General features: G+C 42.6%; 1 protein-coding gene across 6 annotated transcripts in view; it reads right to left on the bottom strand.

Annotated features, from left to right (window-relative positions):
- Positions 1-738: 738 nt before the first annotated feature.
- Positions 739-18,016, bottom strand: part of LOC141774363 (B-cell lymphoma/leukemia 11A-like) — a 58,861-nt gene continuing 41,583 nt past the window's right edge. For all 6 annotated transcript variants that reach the window (XM_074646990.1, XM_074646991.1, XM_074646994.1 and 3 more), the window contains one exon: positions 739-5,171. In XM_074646990.1, coding sequence (XP_074503091.1) covers positions 2,920-5,171 — 2,252 coding nt within the window. In that variant the 3' untranslated portion in view covers positions 739-2,919. The remainder of the gene's footprint in view (positions 5,172-18,016) is intronic.

Raw genomic sequence — 18,016 nt, 5'->3', positions numbered from 1 at the left:
AGCTTGCATTACTGCATACAAGAATGGCAGCGGGGGGGAAGGAGGTCCGAACCAAAAACCAAAGAAGATATGTACAACCACCTCTGTGGACAGGAAACAGAGCGGCGGCCATCTGATGGCCCGTGATGCCTCCCAATGCCACATACTTTAGCTGCTTTTTTATGGGGTTTTTCCTTTTATTTCTTTAAACATACAAATAATTCGCACTATATTATCCTGCCAAATTAAAAAAATATACCGTGGCAGCTTGGGATTTTTTTTCCACTACCAAAAAAAGGTATGGTAAATACCTTTTAGAGAGAACAAGCAACAGTTAAAAATACAAGCCTCAATATAAATACTATAGTGCCTACTCTAAGTGAACATTGAATTCAAATACAATTCTAGAAATACAGAAAAAGTAGACCATAAATGTGTTTAAGCATAGGAATCGACATGAGTGTGCATTTTCCTATATTTTAAGTTCTTTATTATATATTCATATATAATCTTAATCCTTTCCCCAATGCAAATTGTATTTCAACCTGAAGAGCTGTGAAGAGCCAAGGCAAAAGAAAATACAAAACCATCACAGAATTTTTTTTTTGTTTGTTTTTTCGTCTTTTTTTTTTTGTTTCATTTCATATATACTGTGATCGGAGTCTTGAACACCACCAAGACGCTGAGGAAAAGAGAAACGACAACAAAACTTAAATACAGTTTCCCCTAAAAGATAGTGAAGTGTTATTTGCAAAAACGTTTATTTTCATATCTATAATTAAAGGAAGATTTTTTACAAAAACAGATTCTCGCAGTGTGAGCAACAAGATTTGTTGTTTTAGCCAGCAAGGTCTGTAGATTATTCAGGTGTAGATGACAATAAAAGTTACAATACAGCTCCTTAAAAGATGTGGATGTTTGGTGCTTGTGTGGCCAAATGAGAGCCGCATCCATTCTGTGATCGCGTTGGAGCGCTGGTTACGTACGTAACTCGCATCAAACCTTTTTATCTACAGACCTTGCCGACAGGGTGAATTTTCAGCCCAGGCCTAAGCGCTGGGGTTTCTAGGGGTAACAAATTGACAAATGGTCAGAGGTGAAACGGCAAGGGTACAAAGGTCAAGGTTCATGAGGGTGGAGTTGCTGGCAACAGATTATGTGTCTCATCTTTTACTGCTTTTAACAATGGGACCCTCGACATCTGACAGCATTTCAACAGTGTTTTCCCCTTCAGCGTAAACTTGTAAACTGGGAAAATTGAAACAGTGCACTTCATGTCCTATAAATGACAATCTAGCTTTTAGACTCAACCAATGTACCAACATTGCATCAGTGTGGGAAAATGCAAGAGAGAGATGTCGGTACTTACTCCCAGGCAGAGTGACAAGTGCTATACGATGAACAGCTTGAATGAAACTCAACAAGGAAAAAAAACTCCTTTTTGGGTTGAAAAGCAACAGCAAACAACAACAAAAAAATGTGCCCTGCATTAGCCTATGCATACTGATTAAAATCATCGCATTCACTCTTTTCAAGAGCCCTGGAGTACAGATATTTTTTGCAATTCTTTCTTTTTCTTTTTCTCTGCAATTCAAAGTTAATGACCCTGTTTTGATACTAGAAATGTAAAGTGAAAGAGATTGCCTCTGATCCCCCGTAATATGCACGTATAGCTTCCAGTTCTGTGTAGCTTTCTGTCGGTCTAGTTTGTAGTTATTTCAATGCTCTCAAATAAAGTTAGCCTCACTTGGAGCTCATATATTACTTTATGCATTGTTCCACACACTGACATATCGAAACAGCGTCGTAGGTTTTGTGCTAACGCAGATACAAGACGCCTCTCAGCCATGCGCTGTATCCCTCAAGTTCAGGATTGTACATTACAGGTTACCTTTATCTCAAAAGTACCTCCTTACCAGAAACAAAACTACAAATAATTCAGATATACACAATACTGCTTGTACCATGCTTGCCATGAAATCCACATATTAAAGATAGCCTATTGAACATGTAATAGGTAGCTAAATGATGATTGACGAGAACTCTCTGAGCTTTCATCATGAGTTGTCACAGTCCATTTGAGCAGTCAGGTGCTTGATGCAAGGACCTTTCCTGGGTGGCTTAAACCTTTTAGCTTTATCTAATGTGACCCCAAACTTATACCAGATAAGATTATGGCCAATGCAGTCTTGAGATATCAAAGGCACTCTTTCTTTTTCTACCAAATGATAGTACAAATTGAATTATTAGCACACCCTTGTCTTTTTGAAAGAAATTTGAAGGCTGTTGTTACTTTCAGTTTAGTCATCAAGCCAATGCATTGATTATTTTTTATTTTTTTTAACCCCCGGTGAACATGCCGTCTTTTATAAAGATCCGGATGAGTGCATTTCCAGGGTTGTAAGAGGAGGGTCAAGTCACAGACTGTTCACTTTCCATGTCACAAAACAAAACTGTACATGATATGTGTTACAGAATGTATGCAGCATGGATGTATCTTTCTTGTCTTTTCTCTTTTTGAAGAATAAAAAGAAAAAACAGAACAAGAGAAAAACAGCAACACATTTACTCAACAACTAACCAACCAGGGACAAGTTCTTTTCTTTTTTTGATTAGCAAAAACATACTATGCATGCTGACTAATTCTTAAAAATGGAAAAGGAAAACTCAAAAAAGAAAATAGTACACAACATGTAAATTATTGCACAAGAGAAAGGCTCGAAGTTTTGCGTCAATGCAAGAGTATTGCCCCGATACAGATCATGCATTCAATGGGTAATGGAAACGGGGTGTGCTGGTGCAGAGCACATGGTCTTAAGCTTCCACCAGACTGGCGAAAGTGGAGTGTTGGGGTTTGGGGCAAATCTACAAGGGGCTGGGAATAAACAGGGGACTAATGGCGGACATAGCTGCGGGGAAAAGGTCCCATAGTTCGGCCTTCTACTCTGACTTTATTTCGGTACTCAAAGGACGGTCACTGTGCCATTTTTTCATGTGTTTCTCCAAGGTGCTGTAGACACTGAAGGGCATCTTACAAATTTCACACTTGTACACGTCTTTGCCCACCTGACCATGGGTCTTCATGTGGCGAGTAAGTTTGGAGCTCTGGGCGCAAGCATAATTGCACAGGTCACACTTGTATGGTCTCTCCCCTGTGTGGCTGCGCCGGTGCACTGTCAGGTTACTGCAGTTCTTGAACACCTTGCCACAATACTCACAAGTGTCACTCCTGCGGCTCTCCTTGGAGCCGGGCCGACCCCCGATGTGCGGTGTGCTGCCCCCGCTGCCTGTACCACTGCGGCCCGACATCCCGCCGTCCAGTTCCCCCGGAGGGGTCGAGAAACGCAGACTGCCGTTCTCTGAAGAATGCTCAGACGAAGAGGCGAAGGGCGATTGTCTGGAATCCCCAAAGTTCAGAAAAGGATCCTTGAGTTGTCGGGAGGCGGCGTAGCCGGCAAGCCACTGGGAGTAGACGTTCTCTGTGTTAGGGATTGTGGGAGTGGGCAGGTCAAACTCCTTTTCCAGTTTGATGCGTTTGGAGAAAGGACTGAGTGGACTGGGGCTACCCAGAAGCAGTTTTTTAGAGAGGCCAACAGAGGCAGATTCGTTAGGGGACGCTCCCCGCCCGTTGACTGTCGAGACAGAGCCCTCCTCCCCGCGATCTGTTTCCAACACCGAGTTCCCGTCACATATCTCACGATTGTGGTGATGGTCTTGGTTGAGGTGGTGGTGCAGGTGGTTCTCCTTGGCCATGGCATTTCGTTTGTGTGCGCTGAGGGCTTCGCTGAAGTGGTGCATGCTGGCGGCCAGGCCCATCCCCTGCATCACCTCAGGCAGTGAGCGAGGGATGGGCCCCTCCTCGGCGACGCCTCCCAGTCGGCTTCCTATACCACCGTTGTTTTCATGCTGTCGTGTTGCTTCAAGGTTCAAACCAAAATGATAGGTATTGTTGTTTCTTCTGACTCCCCTTTCTCCGTTCGGCACTTCTTCCTCCTCTACCTCCTCTTCCTCCTCCTCCTCCTCTTCTTCCTCCTCCTCTTCCTCTTCTTCTTCCTCCTCTTCCTCCTCCTCCTCCTCCCCGTTCTCGCGTAGCCTGCGGTTGTTCTCACTTTTCAGCTTGGCCACCACTGACTTAAGGGCATTGCTTGCACTGCCCAAGTGCTCGCTGGTGCCAGGCTCTGGAGAGGACGCTGTCGAGAGACCGTCTTCTGACTTGCCCGCGTTTGGCGAGGAGGATTTGTGCATATGTGTCTTCATGTGGCGTTTCAGTTTGCTAGCCTGCGTACAAGCATGATCGCACAGGTGACATTTGTACGGCTTCTCTCCTGTGTGGCTGCGCCGGTGCACTATTAGATTACTCTGAAACTTGAAGGCCTTGCCACAAAACTCACAACACTTTGATTTCAAGGGGGTTGTGGAGGAGGGTGTTGCCCCTGCTGAGGGGAGAGGGGTAGTAGGAGTGGTCTGAGAACCCACGGGTGACTGCATGGAGCCTGGAAGAGGCGGTGGGGTGGCAAGATATGGAGGTTTGCTGCCCCCTGCACCTCCTCCATTTCCGTTCCCTCCTCCTGTCTGGAATGGCTGGAGCAAGCGCTGCATGGGGCTGGGCCGGCTGGGGGATAGTGGGGGAGTGGACTCTGCATTGTTGCCCGCCAGCTCCCGTAGCCGCCGCGAGAAGTCCATTGTCGGAGGGGGGTCCAGGGGCAGAGGGGGATTGAGGCGCAGCACCCTGTCAAAGGCACTCGGGTGGTGGGCTGCCAGCGCCAGCTCCTCTGGGCTCAGGTGGTGGGGATCCAGGTGGTTCCTTGGAGGGGGGCTGAAGAGGGGTGGCGTAGGAGGGAACCGCTGATGATGGCCCCCACCAGCGGCGCCCATGGCACCAATTCCACCAAGTCCACCCCCCATCCCGACGCTGTCCCTTCCACCTGAGCCCGAGCTAGGGATACGGAGGAGGTTGAAGGGGCTTGCATCAGGAGGCAGATGGAGGCCGTGAAGAGGAGGCTGAGAAGGGCAGTCTGCGCCCCCGCCCAGGGAGGATGGCCCACCCATGCGTGGGGTGAGAGGGCTACCGTGTTCACTTTCCAGGTAGATGCGGAAGCCGTGGGTGTTCTGAGCATGCTGCAGCAAAAACCAGGCGCTGCCGTACGGCTGCTTACATGTAGTGCAGGTATAGGTGGTCGGCTCCTCCTTACCTGTCGTGACAGAGAAGAAAGAATCGGGTTAGGAGGGATTATAACTGAAAAATCAATCAATCAGCAGCCAATATAAGAGTCTGTTAAGCTGTAAAAACAGAATTATTTTAAACATTTCAGTTTTCGTTGAAGAAAAATCGAGTTTTTTCAAATGCTGTTCATTTTGGGAACGTTCCCACAGTTGCACATAAACAGCACTGTGTGTAGAATGAAGTCCAGGAAGGACAACTCTTTTCAACTTGGCTGAACCAATTTTTTATTTGAACCTTAGGCCTAACTGTTACAGCTTTTAAAAGTGGTCGGCACATGGTGTTGAGGGCTTTCCAAATACAACAGTAGCTGTTATTGAGGTCATGCCCCACATGAGTAGCATGTGAGGAGTAGTGTGTGTTAGTGTGTGTGTGCATTTGTTCTTCTCCCAGACTGCTCTGGGACATAATTTCTCCCTTTAGACTGACTGTGAGTCCTCCATTGTCAGCAGGAGAACAAAGAAACAGGGCTATCCCGGCGGACTACCACTTCCCACTGATCTACCAAAACAGAGGCTCGCTGACAAACACACATACACTCACATGCAGGAGCGGCAACGGAGAAGAATCCTTTTTAGACCTTTAAACTAGAAATAGTTTTTTTTTCTAATATAGCAGAGAAATGGTTGTTTTATTATTTTCGAGGTATAACCCAAATACTGGCTCAGAAATGATTTCGTATTTTGGCAGTAAAAGAATAAAAATCAAATGTATGCAAGTTTATTCATGTACACTGTCATATTCTCTTACGTGTAGTGTTTATACTCCTACCAACGCCGATCACCCCTCTGACAAATGCACATACACACACTCACACAGACAGAAGAGAACACCCCAGCCGCCTGAGGAAAGTAAAACAGTAGGAGTGTAAAAACATTTTTGGCTCCGACCGTAGAGGAAAAATAACCCCTTCAGTCCGCCTCAAAGCTTCCTCCCTCAGTGAAGCATGCCGAGTCACTTTCAGACGGCGACGGGAGGAACATTTAAAACAATAATTGCCTTTGAATGGCCTCGGCGATGATGACCCGTGGTGGGACCCGCAGCGCATGTGTAATCTCATTAGGGGACCGAACGGACGGCCATCAGCTCGTTTACAAGATTAGATGACAGACAAAACCCCCGTCGCTGCCATTCAGAGCACTCCACTGTTACGCACAGTGCAATGTGGGTGCGTTTGACAAAGTGAACAAGCAGAGATGCACACTCATACATACATGGAGACACAAATCAAACAGAAATATACTTGAGTGTATAAGAAGTTTAAACATTTACGTTTCAAGCATCAAAAGGTTAACAACGTTCTTGTGACCATATGTGGGCAAAGAGCCACAGAAAGGACTGAAATAAGAGCTGAGAAAAAGTATTTAAGGGGACAATGCTGCTCTGAAGGCCCCTCTGGAATTTGAATATACATTTTTTGTTAATTTTTCTATACTAAATAAAGCAATTACAATACATGAGCACTTACACACATATTAAACCCAATAGCAGGTATATCTGGAGAGCCAAAATACTGAAAGACAGCCCTAACACCCCAGAAATGAATTACTTCATTAACAACTACCAAAAATAGTTTCCAAAAAAGATGAAAATATTCCCTTTCAGGTGTTAGTAGAAAATAAAGTTATTTATGGGTTATATCAACCGCAACAATTATATCAACATCCAAAAGTGTCAAAAGTTGCAATACATAATAAATTGAAACGTGCTGTAATATTCTTGCAAAATCTGAATAAATAAACCGGGGTCATTCTAAGGGCAGTAATATTGATGCTAATTATCTCAGATGATTTTTTGGTAAAAAGCTATTTTGCTGTAACATGTCCTGAACAATAATATGTAAAAGAAAAAAAGAATACACACCAAATAGGACGGATCACTTGCTAATTACGGGCAGAACGAATACGACAAATTAGCGGTGATACTAAAAGGATGTCATGGTGTCCATGGAAGCTTTTATACATCTGCACACTGCAATTTACCTCTAATAGCCAGAAAGAGAGAGTCAAAGAGGTTGAAGTGAAAAAAAAAAACCGATTCAACACAACGCAAAGGGGACATTCGTGTATGTGCTTGTGAGAGTGTGTGTGTGTGTGTGTGCATTTAAAATAGATGTAATTTCCCTAACGCTATGGACTCACTTTACAACATGAACACTAATTTAAATTGACAAAGATACGATTATATTGTACAAAGATTATATTGAAGTGTGACAGGCACTTGAACACATTCACATCTCTACTTGACGACAACACATTGTACTGTTTCTTTATGTAGAGGAAGATTCTTTCATTCCTCCTCCTTATTTTCGACCATCCCTCCCGTCTCTCTCTCTCTGTACACACACACTTATCCCACATGACCAACAGTTTGGAAAGGCAGCTAAATTATGGATCATTAAAATCGGCACAAATTACCACTAATTGTGGCCACCTGCATTGGATCTAACCTGTGAATATCATTTGCATTATCAGGACCACGGAGGCTTCATTTATTTATTCAAATTGTTTTTTCCTCCAGTTGAACCACTCTAATCCTGGACACTGACAGTATATATTGACAGTAACACCGCACCTTTTTCCACTTTAGTCAAATCAGGAGATGGATTATCCTTTCTGTACACATTACATTTCATATGGGAACCATTATTTATCCCGAATGGGGGCAGTCCTTTCCTTTATTGACCAGATATGTAGCGTGGGATCTGCCTTTCTTTTTGCTTTCAATGAAGCATTTCCAGACCGGAGTTTTGGACAGTGTTGCTCTCACTAAGATCAGAGTCTGATATTTGTATTCTTGTACAGAAAAACATTGGACAGCAATGTATAGATGGCTTAATATCCAAATGGTTCTCACTCCCAACTCCTCAAATACCGCCGCTTGGTCAGTGGCCCTTGACATCTGATACCGACGCACTGAGGCACCCTTTAGCGTCCGTATAAGATGCTATCAATTAACTCCAATGTCAACCTGTTCGCATCAGTATTAGACAGTCAGAGAAACTGAAAAAAGCAAGTAGGGAGGAGGTTGGGGTGGACGGTTGGGTCAAACAAATATGGACTTTCGACCAGAAGATCACAGTTCATGTCTCGTGTGAAACCAAAGTAGTTTTGATACGTAACTTTCATACTCTAATAATGCCAGTTACGTAACAAACATAGTTATTTTAACCCAAACCAAGACCTTTTCCTAAGCCTAACCAAGTAATTTTGTTGCGTAAGTAAACCTAAAATTTAAGTAAACCTACATAGGAAGTTTATTTTGAAAAGAAATTGTATGCATGTAACGAGCAGAAACTGTTTCCTGTGAACACTTCCGTGTTTATTTTGAAAAGACACTATGTAACAAACGTAAACTGACACACTGTCCCTGATACGTCCAAAAGTCATAGTTTGAAGCGTATACAGCCACTGACAAAGCAGCAGTATTTAACGAAATGAGTGAGAATGTGTTGCAATATCACAGCATCATTTCCCTGAGAATAAAAACATAGTTTTGTTGTACATAATTGCACCGGTTTGCTTGGAAAGTGTCCTTTTTGTGCCGTATTTACAAGAGTTTTCAATAGTGGAGAAGGACGTCATATCAGAATCTATTCAAAGTCAAAATAACGGGCAAGAAATAGAGGTAGTCACTCTAGGATTTGCAATAACACTGTTCAAACAGGAGTTGGTATTGCAAGCACCCTAAAAGACATCTCTCAGGAGCATCGTAGCTGGGGACAGAATAAGTGTATTATCACTGTTGTTTGCTGAATAAATAGTTTGACAGACTTTCTAAAATAACTTTGGAGCCCTGTCTCCTATGAGAGGAGCAGATGGTTTAATACAATCCAACTTGAGGTCGAGAACCGTCAACTCTTTGGTTGGACTGGTCACACCTTGTGAGCACTTAGTGACGGGAGGTAACAAGTAGCTAAGCTATAATGGTTGCAGCCATTGGTTTACTCAGCTTCAGCAATTGCAAAGGAAAGAACAGTTTGTCTCCAAATGGGTGATTATGCTGAATCTGATACTGGACTTCAAGAAAACTTCCTGGAAATCGAGTCCTTAACTTATATAAGTACCTGAATGGATTCAGTTATTGGATTCATGTATGAACATGGATGTATTGAAAGGGTAAGGAGGCCCACTGAGGCTGCATATGCATCATTTTAGTGCTACATCCCCGATTCAACCACCTCTGCTTCACCCAGGAAAATACTGCCAATTGATGAGAATTAGGCCTGTGAGATGCTGACAGCACAATAATAACACGATGAAAGAAAGACTGTGACAAAGATGTGTGCAAAATATCGAGGAAAAATCAAGTGCAAGGCACAATAGTGTAACTCTTGAGCTAATACGCTCCTTTTTGACTCGTAGCTCCGACTTGTCTGCACACTGATTGAAACTGTAAGGTTAATGGATTTTAGAGTAGGCGACCGCTCCACTCTGTCTCTCTGTAATATACTCCCATCAGCCACTTCATTAGGCAAACTCTCCACCACTGGGAGGTAGAAAAATGAAGTGAGAAAGCGGAATGGAGGACGGTAGATGAAGATAGATCGAGTCAGAGAACGGGAAAGAAAGAGATGAGATAGGAGAAGTAATCCCAGCGATTTAGACGGAGGTGACAAATAACCTGCTGCAACTTTTTAACTTTGGGTACAGCAGGAATGTTAAGAGGGGGAAGAGGAAGAGGAGGAGGAGAGGAGGGAGGGAGGATGGGGGTAAATAATAGCATCCGGTTCTTTACCTGGGATAAATGTCAAAGCCGTACTAGTGAGACTCCGGAGAACACACACACGCACAGTTCCACAAATGTCCTACAACTCAATACCAGCCATGCTACAGCGACAAGCACAGGCATTAAGCCCTATTAAGCCAAGGGCATTGCCTGGACACTTATGTGGTGCGAGATGGGAGAGGGAGGCAGTAAGGCAGCTTGGCTCATGTTTCACGACACCTTTCTGTGAGTGTGTGTGTGTGTGTGAGAGAGGGAGAGAGTGTGTGTGCAGCAACTTCCCCTGGCTCTATCTATCCCTCGCAAAGTGTAGTGCTCTGATCCAATGGCCGTCAAAGGAGCTGAAATAAAGCCAGCGCAAACTGACGAGACACACTGTACATCCAGAGAATGGGGGGTTGTTAAGGCCAAAATGCAGTGGAAGCATCAAACACACTCTTAAATACATAACATCCTATCAATGGCCAAATGCACACTTATTATTACTTTATTTTTGGCTGTAGTGAACGATTTCCCTTCTACACATTCTTGACTTTATAATATCTTACAGCAACATCGTTGTCATGCTTTTCGCTCCAACCAAAGACAAACAGCAGCTACAACAGAGGACGCAGAATTCATGTCACAATGAGATATATTGCGGAGTAGCCTGCAGCTCATAATAGCACAACTGTGCAAAATGATGCGTCACTTTCTAAAGGGTCGATTCATAAAGATCACATAGTCTACAAGAGTTCTTCTGTGGTAGCGTCTGACAGAAACACTTGAGGCAAATTTACATTTCCTGCTGCAAGGACACATGACCGTCCGCAACTGACTGCATGACATAAATTTCGTCAACTGCTCATGTCCATATACACATGTACATCTGTGTAAGGAAGCACATGCTCGAGAAAAGCAGAATCACAAGGTTGCCATTTTGATTTCTAGGGTGCATGTTGGGAACACGTCCGCATGCAGAAACACAAAATGTGGTCCTTTTGTGGTGCTCTATACATTTAAGACAGCAACACATTGAAGAAATCCTCTTTAATGAATCCACCTCATAACGTCAGCCTGCATAACTGTCTGTTCTTCTGCCAGTCATTCTGTCCTGTAAATGAGCTGGATTGCCACCATTACATCCCTCTCCGACCAGCTGGGAAACAAAAAATGGATGCCAGGGCTTGGCTACCAGCGAGGACAGACCTACAACTATCTTACTGGCCTTGTATGATTTTATCCATCTCTACATTCTCAATTTGTTCCCTTTATCCCTTGTGATAATTTCTCTTTATCACTTTCTTCCTTCTATCTCTGTGTTTCCTATCCCTTACTTTCTTTGTACTATATAGGACTCTCTCCTTTACAGCCTTCCTGTCCTCTCCCCACCCCCTCTTCCCCCCTCTCTCTCCACCCATCGGTGGCTCTCCGGTGGTGTCCTTGGCTGGGTCCACCTCTGGGTGAGATGATAGTAATTGAGGTAATGGAACATCGCTGAAACAGGATTAGGTACGCATACTGGGAGTGAGGGACAATGTCCCTTAATACAATTTGGGATTTCTGTCTGAGCCTCAGGCTTTCAGGATCTGCTGCTTGTATTTACATCTGGGCATCGCAGCTCACCTCCTGATCACCCTCTGCTTTATCTTAAAGGGGTACCTGGACATTTCACTAGGATTTTAGGCTTCTATTAAAGTTTTTATGTGTTAATGTCTGCAGGCTTTTGTGGTGCACATTTTCTGTTCATTAACCTGACCACTGACCTCCCTGCAGAGATGGAAAGAAGGAGGATTTCCAACATTTTTACATCTAAAATATAAGTCAGTTTAGCAGCAGTAGCAGAGAAATTATAACAGTTAGACGGTAGCAAAAGAACAAATGCAATGCTTTTATTCCTACAGGCTGTTCTCACACTGTTCGTAGCTATACCTACAAAAAAGTAATGCATTATAATTCGTATATATCCCAATCCAAACCCTACCCCAATATATCCAAAATCAATTTGTATGTAATCAACGTAATTGTGAACCAGGAATTATAAAGCGTGACAAATGGTGGGTCAAAAAACACTGGACTTGTGAAACCAGAAGTCAACATTGATTTAATTGTCACTTAACTTCCGTAGTTAAGTTACGCCTCTTCTGTAGATGTTCTAACCCAAACCATGATATTTTCCTAAAGCTAACTAATTAGTTTTATTTTGAAAAAAACTGGAGCGGAAATTGACACGTGTGTAATGTGTTGCTGGACATTCGTAGGAAAACGCACAAAAATAAATCATATGTTGATTCCTAACATGTTTATCCAAAAAGACTAATGAAATTCCACTGAAATTGTTGTAATGTTCCTTTAAAATAAGAGAGTTTAACAGGAATTGGACTATATTAAGTCATATAGACTGCAATATCATAACCGCATTTGAGCTAGCTGTATTTATTTCACTGTGGTTCACTAAACAGTTGAAAGGGCAGTGTTTTTCCTGCACATGGTTGGTCAAAAACAGAAAGAAATCCCACTGAAATGGCTGTACTATTCCTTTAAAATGAGGCAAATTACAAGGAGTTAACACAATGTGATATGGGCGATAATCTCATGATCACACTTGAAGAATAAAATCATGATTTCTGTTTGTCACCCTCACCTTCCCTCTCCCTCTTTTATAATCCACATATATGTTCAGTGCCACATATAAATGCTTGCTGATCAACACTCAGATACTCATATTTCATAACTCCCACAATACATTTGTACTGTAACTGATACAATGCCCTACTTAAATAAAAACTCTTTCATGACTCTGCCAACCCATATAATGATTTTCAAATGGTTTTCTGCAGGACACGGACATTATCGACTCTATTGTCATAACCCAGCCTCCCTGCCTCTCTCAGTCCTCCCTCAGTCCTCCCTCCATCATCACCCACTAAAGTGCAACAGTTGTGGCTTTCGGCTTCACTCCCAGCAGTCAGTCATACTGCCCAACAACACTTCACCATATCCTTGTTGTCATGTGAAAATCTTGTTACCCTAATTATGGCTATTTTCATGTTTTTAATTTCAGAACTGTGTGTTCCTGTTTGAGCTGGGGGAATTCAATGACCCTTAGGCATATATGTGAAACCATTTCAAAACCGCATGGTGGTCAAGTTCAAAAACAAGGCTGTTATGGAAATGCAGACAAAAATAAGAACATTGCTTCACACTTGAGTGGCATCCTATTAAATTGTCACTGTAATTGCTGTTTGGGCATCATAAACTGTCAGGCCGATGTACTGGGCTGAATTCTACCACAGCTCCCAGTGCAGTCCAGAGAGAAGGGATCTGCACTGTCCTCGTCTCCCCCAATTATTTCCCCCTCTACGCTCAAGCTTTTCTTACTAACTGGACAGCAAACAATTGGAATGCAAACAGTGGCAGCTGGTGTCCTGTCCGCTCACTGAAGGGAGCGATGCAGGCAAATAACAACATGACTACAATTGCTCAAAAAAAAGGCGGCGCTCTGCTTGGAAGGAATCAGCCTCTATTACTGGCTACGAGTCGCCGGCTAGATCAAAGCGACTTCGTCAAACACTGCAGGTACAAGAAGAGTAGGCCAATCCTGATGTAAAGAATGGTTGTGTAATCATAAAAGGGGGTGGACGAACTACAGAAAGCACCTTACAATATATGAATAAGGAGTATAGGGATCAGTATTCCTTGCCCTGCATTCACAGGGGCTGTTTGTAGAGGATTCATTTGTGCATTATAAATATGTATCTGCTGGCCGGGCAGGCCTTTGACCTCATCTAGGTGTTCAAGAAACCATTGTTGGTGATGTTCCTGGATAGCATTATGAGGGAACAGTGTTGCAACTTGAAGGCCTCAGGATGCTTAAACGTATCCTCGTACAGAGGGTCGTATGATATCTCACAAAATTATTCCACCTTTTTCATGCGTTTTCCTACGAATGTCCAGCAACATGTGATGCACGTGTCAATTTACGCTTGTGACATGAATACAGTCTTTTCAAAATAAACTTCCATCTTCTCTGGAAATGTCTTGGTTAGGTTTAAGCAACTTAACTATGGAAGTTACGTGACAAAATTACTCAGTTAGGTTTAGGAAAAAATCTTGGTTCGGGTTAAAATAACTCTGGAAGTAGCGTAACTTAAGGAAGTTACTTGACTTATGGTTTCGCACAGGGTATTCTTCACATAACTAATTCCATCACTTTTCGTGTGTAAAATCAAGAATGACTGTCTGAAAGTGTGCGCCGATATACTCAACTGTACAATTTTACTGCTTCAAAACTACAAAGACACTCAAAAGGAGATCTCGGAGAGAGGTGTAATATCTTCTGCCTTTAGACATTCTCGGACGACACTGCGTACAGTCTAGTTCATTTGAAGCATACTGAACCCTTAAGGTGCACCATGGGCTGTAAGGAACCTGGTTTTTCATTTCCCTGTTTGCATGATTATAATGATCCAGGTTTGTGATTATCTGTCAGACATTTATTCAACTCCTCAACATCTGAGTAACTCCTGCTGCCACTGTATCATGCACTCTCATATCCTATTTGACTTTTTCATCTTATCACTTATCTTGATGAAAGATAAGAGTTAATTTTTCATCTGAATTACCAGTGTCATGGCAACACTTCCACTTCAGCTTGTGGATCATCATTGCATGCTTTATTATCATCATCAACTACATTGTGACTTAAATCAAAGACACCCTTGCTGCGCAAATCAGGTGAAAAAGCTGTTTCCATGACAGAATATCTATCAGAGTATTCCAGCTAGCATGGTTGGGTTTATCAAAAGCAGGATAAGGGTTTTTTATCTAAGTTTCTACAACCAAGCAGAGCTTCAAGAAACAAACAAGATATTGAAAATTCTAGGACACTAGTACATGTAAACATACATACATAACCACAAGGCCTTAAGGGCGCATTCACAAGCCATCATTTAGTACGTTTTAATCAAACTCTGGTGCGGTTTGTTTGGGCAGTTGTGAATGCAGTAATCGTACTCTGGTGCTGACCAAAACAACCGGTCTGAGACCACTTGCGAGAGGTGGTCTCCGTCTCCAAACGAACCAAAACGCAGGCTGCCTGTGTGGGCATTTGTTGAGATGGACACAGGTAAACGACAGGTTAACATGAGTAAACATACAGAATATGCTAAATAAAGTCCGCAAAAATATTGTTGTTCATAAAGTAATTCAAGATAAACTGGAGGAGAAGGGATTCGTGCTCACTCACAGTAGATCAGTGCCGAGTCAACAGCAATATATCAAAGTTCGCGATTCCCTGCATAGAATTGGCAGCTCTTGAGACGAAAAATATAAATTTGCTCATGCGTACACGCCCCTCAGCATTTTTTATTTTTTTTATTTTGGTCCGCTTTAATTTGTGCACTGTGAAACCGAACCAGACTAAATAGAAAACAAACCAAAAGTATCAATTTCACTCTGATTCGGACTAACCAAACAGAGTACAGCTTGTGAAATGTCTTGAACATCTTGACACGCTCAATACAACCACTGGAGTGTTTTCTATTCTTTGTGACAAAATGAAGTTTCTTCAAAGTACTCTGGAAACTTGATAAAACACCTTTTTCATCTTTAAAAGATTCATAGATATTCAATATCAAGGTGGAAAGCAACAAATACTGTCCCCGGTTAAACTCATATTAGTTGAACTTAAAATATCTCCAAACAACTTTTGCAAAGAAAAAAAAGAAGAAGAAGCCTCCAGGCCGGAAAATAATGATCTGGTATTTTTATGGAAGGAAGAACTATGAACGCATTTGAATTACCAAAAACAACAATGGATTATTGAGCCGGTCTGATTACATGCTGTGTGTGCATGGATGTGCGCGAGAATGTGTGTGTGTGTGTGGTCCTGCTGAACAGCCACTCTAGTCTGATGAGCAAAAATATCAATACCGTCTGTCCCTATGTATGTGTGTGTGTGTGTGTGTGTGCGTGTGTCTCTGTGTGTGTGTGTGTGTGTGTGTGTGTGTGTGTCGGGGGGATATATCAATACCTTCTGTCTCTGTGTTTGGAACCCCTGCTGGGCTACAGACTGTGCTATCTGCAACTCTCTCACAAGTAATCTACTTGTGTATGTGTGTGTGTGTGTGTGTGTCCATCCAACCGCCCATTATAGCTGCCATGTGACAAAGTTTCATTTTCTTTCTCTTTGTCACACACACACACACACACACACACACACGCAGTAATGTATCTCGTAAAGTCTGCTCTAATGACACAGCCAGGGCCCTTAAACCGTGTTTATAAATGTAATTAAATGGACCGGCCTTTGTAGAAGCATCCAAGCGCACTGTAGCAATGATCCAGAGTGTGTGTGCACGTGTGTGCGTCAGCGAGTTTGTGTGTGTGTGTCCATTTGGAAGACCGGCACTCACGATGGCAGGGACAGCCTCCACTTAACCCTCAACCGCCATGGTGAAATTACAGAGCATCCAAATTACAACACTTATGCGAGCAGAGAGAGAATGGGGTTTGAAAGAGGAAACTTGGTCATCACACACACACACATGCACAATCCTGACTGACTGAGCCTGCGGACCTCTACATGAAACCCAGAATGCACAAACTTTTTTTCAACTCTGAATCTGTTGCAGATTGGTGACCCTAAATCAGATTTTATGTGGTGCCTTCAGGTTGGTTTTGGCGTCTCTGTCACTGCACAGGACTCATGCAGCCATTTGATTGATTGCATCCGTTATTAAACTCCCAGTTTACGTACGAGATGACATGCTGCTTTAAGCTTTCAGCTTAGAAACAATTGCCCAAGTCTTCCCCTTGATAAAAACTTTATTTTTGGAAATAAATACAAAGATTTCATGAAGATAAAGTAAAGTGTTCGCTGGTAACCAGATGTGCAAGAGTTAAAGGTCTTATTGCTAACATTTTTACGTAGATGAATATATAAAAAAAAATAATAATAATACATCCACAGAGCTTTTAGAAAGGTGCCGAATAAATGGCTTATCCTAAGAAAAGTTATCGTGATTGTGAATTTTTTTTAAATGTTGGCGGGTCCAAAATTAATGTTTTGTTTATCTCTGTGGAAGATATCTGACGTTTGGTTTCCACTTCTAATGAGGCTTGTGAGCCAATAGGATAACAGCGTTGGTATCACATGGTATCTCTGTGTCATCAGCGAGTTGCCAGTTAGTGTGGGAAAAAACTGAGTTTGACAGTAAGTGCCTGGCAACCACTTGTGAAGTAAATGCAATGGAACGGGGGAGGGAGAATGTCAAATCTAGTGGCTAAATGTCATCAATGTTTTCAATAGCACCTTTTAATATGTCTGGGTTCAGACAGACATTAGCACTGCATGACAAAGATGCTAACTGCTCATTCATTTCAATGAGGCTGCTGTGATGAAAACCCCAAAAACACAATGTTGCTGCAAAAATCTAGTCCTGGATCAACTTTTACTGCAAAGCCAATCGACTTCTTGTGGTTCTGCACAGTGTTAGCTGTGACGACCCCTCCACTACACCAGGTGTCCCTATATGAATTATGTTCTCCTGCTTGCTGGCTCTTCTTTGTTTTAGAGGGTCGTCAGCTTCATGAGCCACACCTGAGCTGGTGTGGTTCAGAGGATATAAAGCTCACCACCTTCACACAGAAGCTCTCTGATCCTCTTTGCTGACACAGCTGTGGTTTTGTTCCTTTCAAACATGTTCACACATCCACACATGCTTACATTATTGATTACTGACTTTCCACGTTAGTTCTGTTCTTTTGTCAAGTCAAGTCAAAGCGTTTATTGTCATGTGCAAACTTAAAAACAAGTTTGCCTGTACAATGAAATCCTTCCTTTGCCCTCTGCTCTGACTCACGTTTACAAGGGAACACAAAGTATAAGAAATAAATACAAGAAACTAGATACAGAAAGAGGATTGGGTTATTTTGTAAATAAATGTATATTTATAACTTTTATACTCATCTGGTTTCCCATTTGTGTTGCAGCCCTTGAGCTGGGCTGTAGCCAATCATATGCAAGCTGGGTAGATTACTTTGCAACGTGAATGTTTTGGTGTTTGATAAGACTTGAAGGTCATGGATCACTCAAACCAACCTTCCTGA

Source organism: Sebastes fasciatus, chromosome 9 (assembly GCF_043250625.1).
Source record: "Sebastes fasciatus isolate fSebFas1 chromosome 9, fSebFas1.pri, whole genome shotgun sequence".
Lineage (NCBI taxonomy): Eukaryota > Metazoa > Chordata > Actinopteri > Perciformes > Sebastidae > Sebastes > Sebastes fasciatus.
Note: the sequence above shows the minus strand (reverse complement) of the source record. Positions and strands in the feature narration are given on the sequence as shown.